The sequence below is a fragment of the Aythya fuligula genome, chromosome 18 (assembly GCF_009819795.1).
Source record: "Aythya fuligula isolate bAytFul2 chromosome 18, bAytFul2.pri, whole genome shotgun sequence".
NCBI classification, from domain to species: domain Eukaryota; kingdom Metazoa; phylum Chordata; class Aves; order Anseriformes; family Anatidae; genus Aythya; species Aythya fuligula.
In genome coordinates, this window is record NC_045576.1 from 2,345,640 (window position 1) to 2,361,350 (window position 15,711).

At 49.5% G+C, this 15,711-nt stretch overlaps 1 protein-coding gene across 1 annotated transcript in view; it reads right to left on the reverse strand.

Annotated features, from left to right (window-relative positions):
- The window catches only part of STX8 (syntaxin 8), a 96,608-nt gene that overhangs the window by 29,507 nt on the left and 51,390 nt on the right, over positions 1-15,711 (reverse strand). Inside the window, exon 7 of the mRNA XM_032199858.1 lies at positions 7,439-7,540. Coding sequence (XP_032055749.1) covers positions 7,439-7,540 — 102 coding nt within the window. The remainder of the gene's footprint in view (positions 1-7,438; positions 7,541-15,711) is intronic.

Consider the following 15,711-nt stretch of genomic DNA (forward strand, 5'->3'; position numbering starts at 1 on the left):
AGAGCTAATCAGGTTAGCCCGGTAAGATAATGAATTTTCTAGACAAAGGAAGTGTGATAGATCCCATCCATGCAGACTTCAGCAAAGCACACAATGCAGTGCCATGTGGGAAATTATTAAATGAAAAAGATGGGGATTAGCAGAACTGTAAGGCCAGGAAACTGGTGAAAGGCAAAGCCGTGTTGAAAGAGTGATCAGAATGGATGGAGGTCACCGGTGGAGCTCCTCAAGGAACGGTCAGGAGACTGATCTTATTAAATATTTTTATTAATGACCTTGGCACAAAAAGTAAGTGTGCTAATGAAATCTGCTGATGACACAAAGTTGGAAAGTACCATCAGCACAGAGGCAAGCTGGGACAGCATACAGAAAAAATGGGTAACTCTGAAAACTAATGGAGAAGGTTGAAATTAACAGGACAAAAGGGGAAGCCACAAAGGTGGGACTAGCAATAGTTTTTGCTGCAAGTTGGAAAGAAAATGAACTCGGGTAGAAAATTGCCAAGAATGAGAAAGGCCCAGGCAAACACCTTACAACAAACTGACCGAGGCACCAAAGGTGCTGCAGCTGCGAAATGCCTCCAGCAGCTGGGGAAGTACGAGTGCCGCAGGGCACAGCACCGTGAGGGCGCACCGAGACAATGGCAGCCGAGTCTTGAATAAAAAAAAAAAAGAAAAAAAAAAGAGTTTAAGTAGGAAGAAGTGCAAAAAAAAGGGCTTGTCAGATCAGAGGGATTATTTTAGTAGATTAAAATGTAACGATGCTTGTTCAGTGCCACAAAACAAAAGCTGGGAGGGAACAGTGATCTCCTAGACACACATTTGGGGGTGTAAAATAAAAAAGAACCATTCAGGACACCAGAACAAGGGTTGCACAAGGACAAAATGAAGTATCCTTGACAAGTTTAGGATGGAGATAAGTTTATGACCATTACAACCTTCCAATGGGAGTAATGGGGGGGAAACAACAAGCTTGTTCTCGGAAATTTATCTTGAAGCGATCCCATGACCCAGAAGGCTCCTCCCGTCCTTTACTGCTCAATGAGCAGCGTTACACCACCAGTGATTGCCGAGCTTCTCACCTGGAAAGCAGCACACAAAGCAGCTCCAAAGCACGTTTTTCTTTCTAAAGCTGTTAATGACCGATTAGGTCCAGCATCTTTGACTGCCTGAATCCACTGCAACATCTCTACATGAGCGATTTTAAGCCAAATGCTTAAGTTAATAACACAAAACACATGAGGAAATGGCACGGAGGGGCCAGGAAGAAGCCGGGGGGCAGGAGCAGTACACAAGGGAGCAAGGACAGGGTGCTGGGCACACTGCCACCAGCAAAGGCAGCATCTCAGCACGATGACTGACCTTGTTTCCCAGCATACTTCCCGAACCAGAAAGCCCCGTGCGATCTGCTGCGCTCACACCGCCACACGCGCTCCTCACCTGCTGCTCAGGGGCTCGGAGCTACTGAAGCAGGGAAAAGCGTTTAGTATTTTGGGAAAACAAGATGGTAAGATAACAAACAGAAGGCTTTGATTAGCAAAGTACTGAAACCGCTGGACCCGTTAAAAAGCTGCTCTATTAACATAATTAATGAGCCCCATTTCCTGCTATGTCCCCAAGCTAAGCTGCTTTGAGGTTTCCCTGGTGTCTAATGAGACTCAAGCTCACCCTGCGTTCTCCCCCTCAATGGGACCCTTAATTGGGTCTCTCCGCTAATGAGGATAGATGGCCAAGTGAACTTGTAGGAACTTCTTATCTTTGTGACCTCTCTCTCCTGCTAATTCCAGCTTCAATTAGCCGTGGGGTTCAGAAGTCAGCGGGGCAAAGCGAAGGGAAGAGCGCGGCGGCACACGCACCACGCGGCTGCAAAGCCCCCGGCTCCTCCCGAGAGCGGCTGCTCGCCCTTCCCTGGCTTTCAGCTGGGCTGCGTGCTCACACCGAGCAAAAATGGGTATGAGAGGGGAAGGAAACGCCTCGGGCATGCAGGCAGCAGCCCCGGTGTGAGGGAGGACAGGCACCCGGAGCGCTCGGGCACCAAGGTCAGAGCCCAGTCCAAGCAACAGCTTCTTTCTTCCACAGCACTTTTGACTCCAAGTTTTCCCGCAGTGGTAGCAGGACAAACTTTTCAACACACAATTGCTTAATATGGAAGAAACCGAAGAGGGAAGAAACTGAAGAAAGGGGGAAAAAAATAAACCAGGAAAAAAACCAGCTTGCCAAGGCAAGAAGGCTTCCGCACAAGCCCGGGCAGGTGACTCAGAACTGGTGCAGCCGCCGGAGCAGTGCCGGGAGGAATATCGGTGTAACTGCTCCCAGAATCAGATTGCAGGAAAGGTTGATTTAATGTCACACTACACCGACTTCTCCACTCCACTAAGAAAAGAAAAAAAAAAAAAGAAAAAAGGATGGGGACTTGCACATCTAAACACACAACGCACGTCAAAGGAACAAACCCGAGTAGCTGCTATCCATAATTTATAAAGCAAATTAAGTCCATGGCACAAATAACTCTAACTTAGAACAGAGCTAACAGAATCTGGCAGGGAACGGCCCCAGCCTGCATGAATCATTATTTTTCTAGAGGAAACCTTGTATAATCCAAGCTACCCTGTTTTAACACAGACGAGACCTTCTGAAAACTCCAGCTGGTTTCACCCAGGTATTTTGGTGATTTGTGGCGATAAAAACCGCCCCTACCCGCTGTGACTGCCCTCACGGCTGCCTCAGTCCTGCTTTCAGCATCCTCTAGAGCCTGGGTCGGAAGGCGATGGGGAGGTCAGAGCACCTACCTGGGTCTGAGGAGGCGATTAGATTGCAATGCCATCTTGTGGAATAGGAGAAAACGAAAGAGCGAACCCAACTGCTCAGCCGCCACTGCACGCCTGTGTAGTACCCTACAGGACAGGACACTGGTGCGGCCCAGCAGGACACCCTCAGTGCCTGCTTCTCATTTTCCTCATTTGTCTAAAACATTAAAGGGATACGCAGCAGCAGCTGCAAACTCGTGCTCTGCTCCCCTCACGCTGTCAGAAACAAGAGGTTTTGCTTCTTTTTGCTTGTTTCCAGCCTTCCCCACGACGAAGCCCCAGCGCCCCACACCACCTGCCCAGGGGAGCAGCCCTGCCCCAGGCCGGCCGCCAGCAGCCCACGGCCAAGGGTAAGGCCTGGAGCCGGAGCACACTGAGCCCCCACCCTGGTGCCTGGCGTGGGCTGGCAGCACCTGAGGGACATTTCTGGGCCCTCGGCACGTACTCGAGTGACACCGTCCCACCTAACGGAACGAGCCCGAGCCGCATCCAAAGGCGGCGATGGCTCCACACGGAGTTTGGCTGTGCCAGGCTCCGCGTGCTGCTCCTGCTGCTCGCGCTCCCAGCTGCAGCCCCCGCTACCGACATCCCCCTGCCTCGTTCAGAGGCAAACGCTCAGGGCACAGGATGCTGTAATCACAAACAGAGCCTCTTACAGCCATGCTCTCTGCAGGGAGCTGCCTACCTGCGAGTCCTGAAGTACCAAAAATAGCCCAGATTGCTGGGTTGGGGGGAAGCTACCGCAAAGCACCAGCCAAGTAAGCCAGGGCAAAGCTCTGGTCAAAGACAAATCTTCAAAACTTCATCAAATCAGAGGATGATTTGGGTTGGAAGGGACCTTAAAGCCCATGGGCAGGGCCCCCTGCCCCCAGCCCAGGCTGCCCCCAGCCCATCCAGCCTGGCCTTGGCACTGCCAGGGATGGGGCACCCACAGCTCCTGGAGCAGCCTGTTCAGTGCCTCACCACCCTCACAGTAAAGAATTTCTTCCTAATACCTAATCTAAATCTCCCCTCTTTTAGTTGAAAACCTTTTACTTTAAACCTTCTTCTCTCTCCCTGATTAAGCCCCCAGCAGGGAGGAAGACTGGCGGAGTGGTGCAGACCCTGCAAGCACTACCAACGCTTGGGCTGTGCTTACCCGCTGGAGTCGGGGTTGTGAGCAAAGGGGAAGGGCTGGCACTGGCCAGCTCTGAGCCCACGTCCACCTGGGCACCAATCCTGCTCACAGGACCCGTGCCAAGGATGCCAGCATAGGAGCCACCCCGGCCAGGGACACTCAAAAACCAGACAGGATCCGCGCTGTGCCACCCAAACCATGGGCTGCAGGGAGCGGCTGACAGCAACGCAGCAGCATGCATTTTAGGGCCGTCATTTTCCTCTCAAGAAATTTTTTTCATCCTAGGAAGCAGAATGGGTGAGATCACAGTGAGGCTCTCTCTACCCAGGAAAAACAAATTACTGAAGCATTCAGGAGTGTTGCATCATTAAGGTAAGGTGGCAATTGCCATATAATCAGGTTGTTTCGGATCAAGGGTTTGTCTGAGGGAAATCTGTTTTTCCCCCAGCATCTTAACTTTAATTACACTTTCATTTGTTTGTTATTATACTTCTATTTGTTTATTTTTAAATTTGGTTCTGAAGAGTACATTCTGAGAGTTAGTTTCTAATAAAAATGTTAGTGAGAAATGATTAATGAGCACTGTTCTGCACAAAGGTATGCAAACTGGGAGAGTGCGGGGACAGTCAGACACAAACCCAAGAGCCCGTGGTGAAACTGCAAAGGCCAGGTTGCACACACAGGCATTCCTGGAGCAAATTTGTTAAAGGCAGCCTAACGTTTGATTAATGGTTTGTGCGCACATTTTGGTGAAAGCTAACTGCGAGTTTCTGAAATCGAATAAACATATATGCCCTAACAACCCTCCTCCGTGCCCAGCAGACACTGCAAAGAAACCAAACAATGCCAGGCAGCGTGCAAGCGTTTGTCCACAGATGGCTGATGATTTTCAGCAATAATTTCATACATGCAGCCGGCTGAATCTATGCCCTGACCATTCTTCTGCTGCAATCCATGGGAGCTCGCACTGCCATCAGCGCGGGGCTGCCGGGGCCACCAAGAGATGTGCTCCAACTGGCGGAGTCGAAGGGCGGGATTGTCAACAGCTCAGAGGCAGCAAGAGAAATGTCACCGAAAATAAGCTGCGAATGCAACAACACACCCGAAACAACCTGAAAACTTCCACCAGAAGTGCGTGGGGCCCGGGGCAGCACCAGGTTGTTCCCGGGTCTCCTCTCCGCGCCGGGCAGAGGCAGCCAGGACCCACTGGAAGTCACTGCAAAGGGCCCCCAGAGCCTGACACGCTGTTTGCATGAGAGCGAGACGTTGAAACATTGATTAAAGTTGGATTTCATCAGCAATACTTTGATTTTATTATTATACTGGCTGCTAACAAAGACCCACCCATTAATGTGTTACATTCCTGCTCGTAAAAGGGTGATTATTCCACGATTCGTGCCAGAGGGCTCTGCTGGTACCCGTGTCCAGATGCTGCAGCACATCCACCATCAGGCAAACACCGAGCCCTTCGCTGGGGCTTCAGCTCAGACAGCAGCACAGGCACCACGTCCAGGCTGGCACCGCCACGACCGCGTGGGACAGGGACAGGAGGGGGACACGGGGGGGCACGGAGCACCCTACGCTGCTTCAGATTCCCAGTTACCAAAGGTGTGATCAATTTAAACAAAATGTTAGAGCAGGGGGAAAAAGCCCTTGGAGAAGTCACCTAGCAGGTGCCAGTTTTCCTGCTGCTTGGCTTTGTTCAGGGAATTACCGTACGCCCGGGAGGGTTTTCTGGTCTTCATATAGCAGTGATTATCAGTGCCAGAAGTAAGGGTGGAAAAGGGATGGGAAGAATGCCATTAAAGCCTGTCTCTTCCAGCATTATTGTTCTAAAACTCATGATTAGGCAGAGTAAAATAGCTATCTGAGGCAATACAGTGTTTACATATACCCAAATTGTTATGCAAACACAGGAAGACCTATTGGAGCAGACGGAATAAGGCACGAAGAGGCAGCGCTTCTCACCACCCCTTAAAGAAAAATGTTTTTCAATGTGGAAAGGGTGAGAGAGGTCACCCCCAAGGCATCCAGCCTGGGATCCTCCCAGCCTTCGCCTCTCCCATCCTCCTCCTCCTCTCAAATTCCCCAGCACAGCCAGCTCGGCTTTAGAGTTAAAGAGACAGGCTCATTATCTAGCAGCATTGTCTGGGCTCTGCATTTGCATTAAGAAGCTAGAAAGGGGCAGAAATACCTAACAAGCGAGAAGCTGTTCCCCGCAGACAACCTCTTGTCTGCCATCGGTTTCAGTGCCGGGCATTTCGCTCCACGCACCGCGGCACTTGTGCAGTAAGCAAAGCCACAGGAACTGAGGGGCTGCACAGGGGTACTCGACACAATTCGAGTGCAATTATTTGTAAATTAAATCGAGCTTGTGTCAGCACTGAAGACCTAAAACCATCAGTCACGAACTCTGCAGCCACATCTTTAATTCCGCCTGTAGTTGGTGTTTGAGAAATCAGACAAATGCCTCTGACAAGTCCGCTATAAGAAAAGGCCACAGAGTTTCATCAATTTGCATCAAACTTTCAAAAAAATACCACTAATGGGGAACCAAATAAATCTCTCAAATATCTCCCAGTGCTTGACAATGAGCTCACTGCTGGGGGCTTCTGCTGCCAGCCCCGAGATCGCCCTGCCAGGGATTACAAGCTCCCACCAGCCCCCTTTGCTTCGCCCAGATACGGGAAGCTCTCGTCCTCCTCTCTACTGCACTGCGTAAGCCAAAATTCTCTCACTTCTGACTACGAGACAAACTTCTACAGAGCATAAATTACTCTAATAATGAGCCCTCTTGTTTGCCAGAAATGAACCACGGACACCGGAGGGGGACGTGGGATTTCCAGAACTGTCTCACTAACACCATCCCGCACTGACATCCTCCCACAGCCACTCCTCAGCACCACTCATCCCCCCGAGACAAACATAAATCTCCTGCCCTCGCCCGCAGCATCCTCCCAGCACCAAACCCCCAGCTCCGCGTCCCGTACACAAAACCTGGCGCGAGAGGTACAGCCTTGCCTTGGCTAAAGGAAAAGCAGCCTAGCGCAGCTTCGCTAGCTCGCAGCTCAGCGTCACCAGTGAGGATTTCATGTCTGGCAGGCTCTGAAAACCACTCGGTTGGGAACGCATTCCTGCAGGACACCGCCAGAAATGCCCCTGCGGCACCACTCCCCATTGTGACCGGTTCTTGAGAGCTGGTAGCTAGCAAGTTTTTTAAACCTAATTAACATGTACCACACTAATTTCATACAGCTCTACAATTTCCAATCAGGGTATTGTGCAACACTGGAGTCAAATGGCTTAAGGACATTCATTGGCTTAAGGAGGTTAACACAGCAAGCGCAGTAAATTAAGCCTGCAACATCGCTGAAGCACATTTGGGGCTGGAGAGGTGGGTTTTTCCTCTTTAGGAGCAATCTTTGCTGGGGGGAGGCACAGTGCACACAGCCTCGGAGCACTCAGCGAGTTTCTAGGCATTTAATAACAGCGCAGGATTTGGACTCATTTCCTACCACAGGAAGTTGACTTTTTGTCCACCATCTTCACGTGCCGCGTTTGATTGCGAAGCTTGTCGTCTGTGTTTTCCACCAGGTTAGTGAGGTCGTCGATGATCTCTGGGGAAAGAGAAACACAGCATTAATCTCCCAGCCCTCAGCATCGCTGCTCAGCAAGCACGCTGCTGCTGGAGGCTCCGAAATGGAAACCAGCTGCACCCCGCTGTTTTCCAGCGAGACACACCAGTGCTCCACAGCGCTGAGAAAAGCACTGTGAGGTCCAAGAGACCCTGACTTGGGATTCAGTGCACTCCTCTGCCATCAGGAGAAAAGGAACAGCCCCAAACTGCAGCATCAGCCTAGGGAGGCACCGAGCGTAGTGCGATGGAAGCCACAAAACAACAGCCCAAGTAAGAATTAATGCACATACTATAGGAAATGCGAAATTTCAGTCCCTGGAAGAGAGCGTCTCAACACTCAGAGTTCACTTGGCTGTTATGCAGTCATTAAAACAAATTCAGAATCACTATCTTCATAAATGCTTTTGAGAGTACTCGGTACGGACCCGATCAAGTGATATGGGAGGATACGGTGAAAGTCTCACATTGTTTCAATTACTGTGATGTACGAATGGCAGCTCTGCTTGCAGCCCAGATGATCCTTAGGGAAAAGGAAAGTGAGCAAAATTTCCCCTACATCCATTTTTAATAGAGGAGAAAAGGAAACTTCAAGCCAACCCACCCTCAGCCTCATGCAACTAACGACTGCTTTTGTCACGGCAATCAGACCAGGTAAAAGGCTTCAACCAAGGCTGGCTGTTGGGCTGGGGTTTTGTAACACTTAACATTGAAAGCCACATTTGGGCACCAAATTTCCTTCTTGCCGACTGTTACGCTTAAATTTTGTTGAAATATGCAGACGGTGCAGGAATACGCTACGTTTGAGTTGCTTTCTACTCTGCAGGTAGGAATGATTTTTCTCTGCATGATAAATCAGGAGGAGGACAGCAGCCAAAAACCGAATACTATTGCAAAATGTCTTCCTCTGGTTACACTCCTAGCACTTTCCCTGCTATTGATCACTGTCTTAATAAATCTCGTCTGTCTTTTCAGATCAGGTCTGGGACAAGAGCCCTGCCAGCTGGCGGGTGCTGAGCTCTCAGCTCGGTTGTACACAAGCAGCCCCTAGCACAGCATCACTGCTGCAGCACTGCTCAAACCAACAGACTTAGCTGACTGTAAGCAAAAGAAAACGTTAGCGTGCCTAACATTCAGTTAGCAAGGTACACTCTTCTGATCATTTTCAAGCCTCATAACCCTGTATACAGGCTGGCTGAGAGGTAAAGACAACAAGTCCCAGCAGCAGGACAGGGTGTTTATTGACAGCCTTTATTGTTTCAGTTGTATTCCTTCAAAACAGATTTTCCAAGTCTCTCTGCTAGGAGCAAGGCAATGACACTAACGGGGACATCCTTTGCACTTCCAAAACTGCCAGCCACACTCAAAGCAGACCTTGTGTCTGCAAGGGAGGCAAATGCAAGGTAGTGCTGATGTTGGGCATTAGCTCTGGCAGCTCCTCGAGGTGTGCCGGCCATCAGGTTTTTTTTTTTTTCAGGTGGCCACCAGCGCCTGAAAGGGAGCCGCTTCCTCCACAATTCATCTTCTTGCAGCATATGGTTTTAGTTATGCATGGTGCATCCTCGAATCTTACCAAGTAAGTATTGCTCAAGACACAGAGAACAGACACGGAGATCTGATCGTACAAGGGGTAACAAAACAAAAAAATCGAAGTTCTGAAGCCAGAGGCAAGTTTCACAGGCACACACAGCAAGGAGGTTTTACCCTTGTGGAGAGTTACGAGCATCATCCTTCTAGTGCACGTTTTTCCAGTCTGTTCCACAAGCACTGCAATATCTCCAGTGAGTCGCTGCATAAAATGATAGCACCATCTAAGACTTTGAAAATACCCATCCTTCCCAAATATGAGGCACTGATTCATGCCCCTCAGCCTAAGCTATTATTTGAAGTATTCACACAAAGGAGGGCAGAGGGCAAACATCAACCACTGCTGCGTGCAGCCTCAGCTTTATCCTACAGATCTAAGCCACTGCTGCGATGAAGCAACCTCACCACACCAGCACTGCTCTGTTCCAGATGCGAACTCTCCAGATTTGTGAAGCTGCTCTTACCAGTCGAGATTTCGTTGCTCACCCTGCACAAAAACGCGTTCCCCCATGACTGGAGGTATTTTATTTGAAGCGCGAGACTCATTCAGTGCATAGTTCAGATATTAATTCTCCTCCACCTCCCACCCAACCTTCCCAAGTCCAACATCTGCAAGGACAACAACATTTGGGGGAAACTTTATCTGTCCTGTGTGATTCAGCACGCAGGAAAACCAGCACAATGCCGCCTGCAAAGGCAGGCTCTCTCCTGTTTGTCTCTAAATGAAAAAAAAAAAAGTGCCGAAAGTTCCCATCGTTGTCAAGGACAAAGTGATAAGCACGCTTGGGAAATAAGAGACTTTCCTTTGCCAACACTGACCAGACCCTCCTTGAAAAACATCCTGGTGAACAAGCTGTAGCTAAATGAGAACAAATGCAGGCAGGAATATTTTCTGCCATCATTCCAGCACCCGAGGCACTACAACAGGGTCTGTGCCCGGAGCCTCTCCCTCCAGCCCCCTGCCCAAGCCGTGCCCCATCAGCAGGACGCGTTTCTGACGCAGGGGGCAGCCGCTGGGGGCACTCCTTGGTACCAAACGCTCCCCAGCAGCAGGGGCTCTCTGCAGCCAGCACCTGAATTAAAGAATTTCTCCCCACCATAAAGCAGAGGAAAAAGCACGCTGCATAAGGCAGGAATTGAAAGGTGGTAACGAATTTCTCAGGCAGGCAGAGCTGCTGCTGGAGCAAGCCCCGCAGGCAGCAGTGTTGGACCAGCACTGAAAAGCCTGTGCAGCTATCAGCAGGCTCCCGAGCATCGCCTCCTCTGGCACGACCCACCTACAGCCCCCTGTGCAGTTCAAGCTGGCAATTACCTTTGGGATGAAAATTCTTCTATTACCTCCCACCTACCTGGCTGCTAAAGAACTTAAAAAACGGACAATAAAGCAAAAAAGGCAAAGGAGAGGGGGCTCACTTTTGCAAGGGCTCAGGAAAGCAGGCTGAATGCCCAAATGACCCTACAAAGGATGTTTCTGCAGCACTGCTCTCCAAATCACACATAAACCATTCACACAAACAGAGTCCAGGTCCTCCTTCAGTGGCACAGGACCCCAAAGATGAAGACAAACCACACGGCACAGACCCAGCACCAAGCGAAGCCACACGGGGCGAGGAAACTGAGGACAGCAGCTGATTTAAAAAAAAAAAAAAAAAAGTAGGTCACATGCTGTAATTTTGGCCTTTTTCGGCTAAAAAGCCATGACAGAGGGTTTTGATTGCACACGACACAGGCTTTGTAGCAAGGCAGGGCAGCCAGGCTGGAACATGGACCCTGATCGGGCAAGGTGGGGGAAATGGGGACCAGTGGCTGCAGGGCGAAGCCAGCCCTGCCCTGCTCCACTGCTGCTGGACAAAGTGTGAGCGAAGGTAGGAGAAGTTTATTCTACTAACAATTAAAAAAAAAAAAAGCCAAAGATTTAAAAAAAATATTTTGCATTAAACTTGAAATGTATTTTTGCCCATAAAAACAAACACAAAAGTCACGTAATCAGATCTGAATTGTCACCGCATCACAGCCACAAATGAAGATGCAGATGAATTCATTTCTTTTCCATCTGCTCACTGCATCGCGTCTCTGCTCACAGCAAGTTCAAGCACCATTAAAGCCAAAAGTCAAGTTCTGAAGGATCAAGAAACCCCCAATTGATCCAAATCAACACAAGACCATTCCAAGAGGCAGGCACATGTGTTTTGAATCTTTCTTTTCAAAGTTTTATTGAAATGGAAAATGAAGTGAAGCAACTGGTCTCAATGCTGATCTGAAGCGCTTTCCACTTTGTTTTATCATGCTCAGCTTTGCAATTAGAAGTGACAAATTAAAGATAGAGAAGGCTGATCTCTGTAATCTCCCTGAATGCAATGCCTGCATTACAACTCACACTAGCACCACGTTTTGCTGCTACTGCTTTCTGGGGTCCAGCTATGTGCACATCTGTGATACAAGAGACTGCCGTGGTGGAAAAACCTTCCATGGAATGAAAGGGTACCTTCAGATACACCTTTCAAATCACATCTGCCAATAGCTAGGAAAACAGATTTACACAAAGGACACCTACAGAATACAGACAACAAAGTGAGCAGAAGGAACTACACGTAATCCTAGGTATTTCTAGGAAAAAGCTCCTTTATCTCTTTTTCATTGAAGCATTTGCTGCTGCAGTGAGAATCAGAAGTGTATTTTAATTCATAAAAACACTGATGCTGTCTCTGAAAAGCTGGTTCTGCTTCTCTCCAGCCAGGGCATGGATAATTTCAGAGCCTCCCGTGAGACGGGAATCCCACCCGTTACAGCCATAAGTCATCTCGGAGGGAAATGGATATGCCTCACGCCACATCTGCTCTCCTGCGCTGCAGGCTCGCACAGGATGCGAAAGCAAACGCAGGGCTGAACCCACGCCAGGTGCTGGAGCAGTCTGCTGTGTCCGACAGGATCCATGTGCTTTTCTCCTCTCCTCCTCCTCAGCAAGGCCGCAAGCTCCAGGTCTGCCCTACGTCAGGCAGCGTAACCCCACTGCAGGCCCTCCGCCACGACCGCCTCCTGCCCTTCCCAGATCCCGGCCTCTCCGCCCACATTTCTAGTGAACCTTCCGACGGGGCTGAAAGCTGACTTCTCTGGCAGCCCCGTTTCTGTGTCAGCTCAGCCATCAAGTTTTTCTACAGCTGGTCAGAAACGTCCCAGGGAACAGCTTCAGCCGGAGCATGGCTGGACAGACAACAACAACAGGGCATCGCGGGGCGGCCGCCTGCTTTGTGGCGCCTTCTGTGCCACAGCACCATGTTTGGATCAGCTTTTACCCCATAAACAGTTTTCACCTCGCAAATGAAATGTGTGGTTTTTGCAACAAAACGAGGAGGCCAAGCGTTTCCAGAGGGCGAAAGCCCCGCTTCCAGCCCGCCCAGCCACTAGGCCATGAGACCACGCAAAAGACAAAATTCATTTTGGGCCTTTCTCTGCAGGCAGTGAGCGATGCTGGGTTACGGCACATGCATGAACGCTGCACGTTCATGAGATGGCGTAACTCTCAAGATCCCCGCCACGAGGTGACACAGGGTGACACCGCGGGTGCCTCCCTGCTCCTCCTCCAGCCAGGAGCAGGATAAGGATGCGGCATCGCGCCCAGCTCCCTGTCACTGCCCCTGCCCCGCGCCCTCTTCCCAAACCACAGGATTTTTTTTCATCATCCTTACCCACACAAGGAGTCCCTAGGAAGGACAAATGTCTCCTGCCCCAAGGAGAGGCTCTTTTGCAGCCAGAGCTCTGCCTTCGTACACAATTTTACACTAACTGATTTTCTGTTTTATTTAAAACTTGTGAAAAGTCTCGTTTGGTTTTGGCACCTCCACCTTCGAGTCACTCTCGCTGTCTGTGGAGTACGAAACCCAGAAGCCAAGTGACAAAGGCCACAAGAAACACAGCACAGGCAGAGGGAAACGGAGTTTTGGTCTCAGCTTTGCAGAACAGCGTGGCTGACCAAACGCTTCGTTCCAAAAGCTTTTATTTTTGGTGGATTTCAATGCACAGATCACTCGATAGTATTTATCGATGAGTAATGCATCTCCACGGCATATCCCACTGTGAGTCATGGAAGACTGCAGTCAGCCTTAAGAAAAACATATAGAGAACCAAGAGCCATAACATTTTATGCTATGAAAAAAAGAAAAAAAAAATTACAATAAGGCTGGAATTCAGTGGAGAAGCCAAGCAGGCTTTCCCTCCCTCCTTCAGGTCTCTGGTGCCTCAGGAGAAGAGCTAGATACCAAAGAAATGAATCATAGATCAAATGCCAACCTTTATATGTCCAAACCCCATAATTACATGTTAGTAAGAAAGTGCTGTTCAAAATGCCAGTGGTGTGAAGTGAAGATTGCAACTAATGTAAGTACATCAGAAACCTAAAGCACCTTCACACGACGTGCCAGCTGTAATGGCAAGGCAGAGTGAAAAGAGAAAAACAGTGAAAAAGGGAGCCAAGTGAAAAGAGAAAAACAGCGAAAAACACAGAGCCAAGAATCTTAATGTCTCTCCATCTCTGCGAACCGTGCCTGCTCTTTGCAGTCTCTGATGTGTGCAGCCCTGCATGGTCACGGGCTGCTTTTCTGCTCAGCTCCAAGGTGACACCCAAAATGCCAGCAGTGCTCGCGCCGGTCCAAGCTCCGTGCTGCTCCGTACACCAGGACACCAATGCTTCATACCACAGCGAGGTCTGCCTTCCAAGCAAAGACCCAGACGCCTTCCCCCACCTTCCCAGATTTAACTAAGGACATTGACTCTCTGCTTTGGCAGGACTTCATACAAGCATTAAACCCCAAAACACTAACTTCTCCTGGGGGAAGGGGGGGGCGCGCAAACCAACTTGTTCCTCTTCATATTTTAGTTCTCTTTGGCTCCGCTAACTCGCAGGGCTTTGATGGTGCTCGGGACCAGCCAGGCCAGGAGAACCCTGCTGGCCTCCCGTGCGGGACGTGCCGCACAACGAACTGCGTGTCCCTGCCGGCCTCACGCCGCAGGGAGGCAGGAGGGGAGGCTGCCTCCCGCTGCTTCCCCTGCCGCGGGCCAGCGATGGCTCTGCTGGCCAAGGGCAGCCGGGGGCTGTGGGAGTGCCCTCCACCCTGGCACAGCCAGCAGCAGCCCCCCTGTTCTCCAGCCTCCAGCAGAGGACGTGCTCAGGACCACCGCTTCCAGCAGGCACCGCCCTGCAGGCAGCACCGGACGGCACCGCCGAGCACTCGCTCATCCAACCCTGAGTGTGTGAGGATGTATCTGCATCCAGCTCCGATACCCCGACACGAAACACAGCGCTTCGTCCTCTCGAAAGCAGGTGGTGATCTGAAAATACATCTTCATGACCAGGAACAGTCCCAGGCCATCGGCTGCAGAAGCGCTCCCTGGATTTTTCGCAAAGAGCAGCGCTGAGAAAACAAACAGCGGTATTGATTCCAGCAAACACGGTTATTAGTTAGAGCTGTTATTCCAAAAGCACACACTGAGAAGTTTTCCCTTTTCCAGCTGCTTATTTTGCTTTATTCGAACAAAACCCATGGACATTAATTTTAGTTGTACTTAATTGAATAATTTCTCTAGGGAATAGTTTGGGGAGAGTTTTAGAGCAGCCTGTTTCCAAGAGCCATTACTAATTGGCATATACCACAGCGTCAGTGTGCCAACCAAAATAGTACGCTTTAATGTTACTGGAACTGCTCGCAGTCCAGATGTGTTGAGAACTCGGAGTGATATAAGGCAGGCAATAACCATATATATATGATACAGTATTTTGAGTATCCTTTTCCAGTTATCTGGAAGGAGATAAGTCTCCCTCACTAGAAGTATCTGAATGTAAAGCCAGGTCATTCGTTCCTCCTCTCTGCTCCCAGCGAGTTACCTTTGGTTTTGTTCTCCATGTTTAAAGCAGACCAGCATAGTTACTAGTTATCAAATGGACATTAATACCAAAAACCCCTCTTGTAGGGGTTATAACAGGCTGACTCCAGCATGCAGCATTCACTGCAGTCGATGCTGCCATACACCCATGGCACTCTGTTGGGTACAGTCGCAGACCGAGCCCGCAGCGTACACTGGCTCATTTTTTTGTAATCATCTTTTATTTTTATTCAAATCTAAAGCCTGAGTTCTCCAGCTATAAAAGGTGAAATCTTCACCTTTTAGTGAATCTTTAGTGAAGATTTTAGTGAAGATAGTAGGCCATACTATCAAAACTTCCAGCAGGATCTTGAAGTTATAGGTTACAGGGACTATGCCATTAAACTATTTTTCTACAGGCTTAACTTTGAGCAGGAAGAAAGCCTGCTAACAGATAAAACAACAGGCATAAATTCCACAGCTCTAGGAAGGCCCGAAGCAGAAAAACATTGGAAGCCGGCTTATATTCACATAGCAAAAGGCTGCCAGTCAAAACACTTCCTATTGTGACAGGTTTGTTTTCTGTAAACTTGCAGCAGAAAATGAAAGGACAGAAGCTAATTCAGACTCCGAGTTTGTTTGTTTTCCCTGTAACCAAAATCTGATTTTTAAAGCTCTGCATTCAGCCATTCTTCATAATAGCCACCTCTG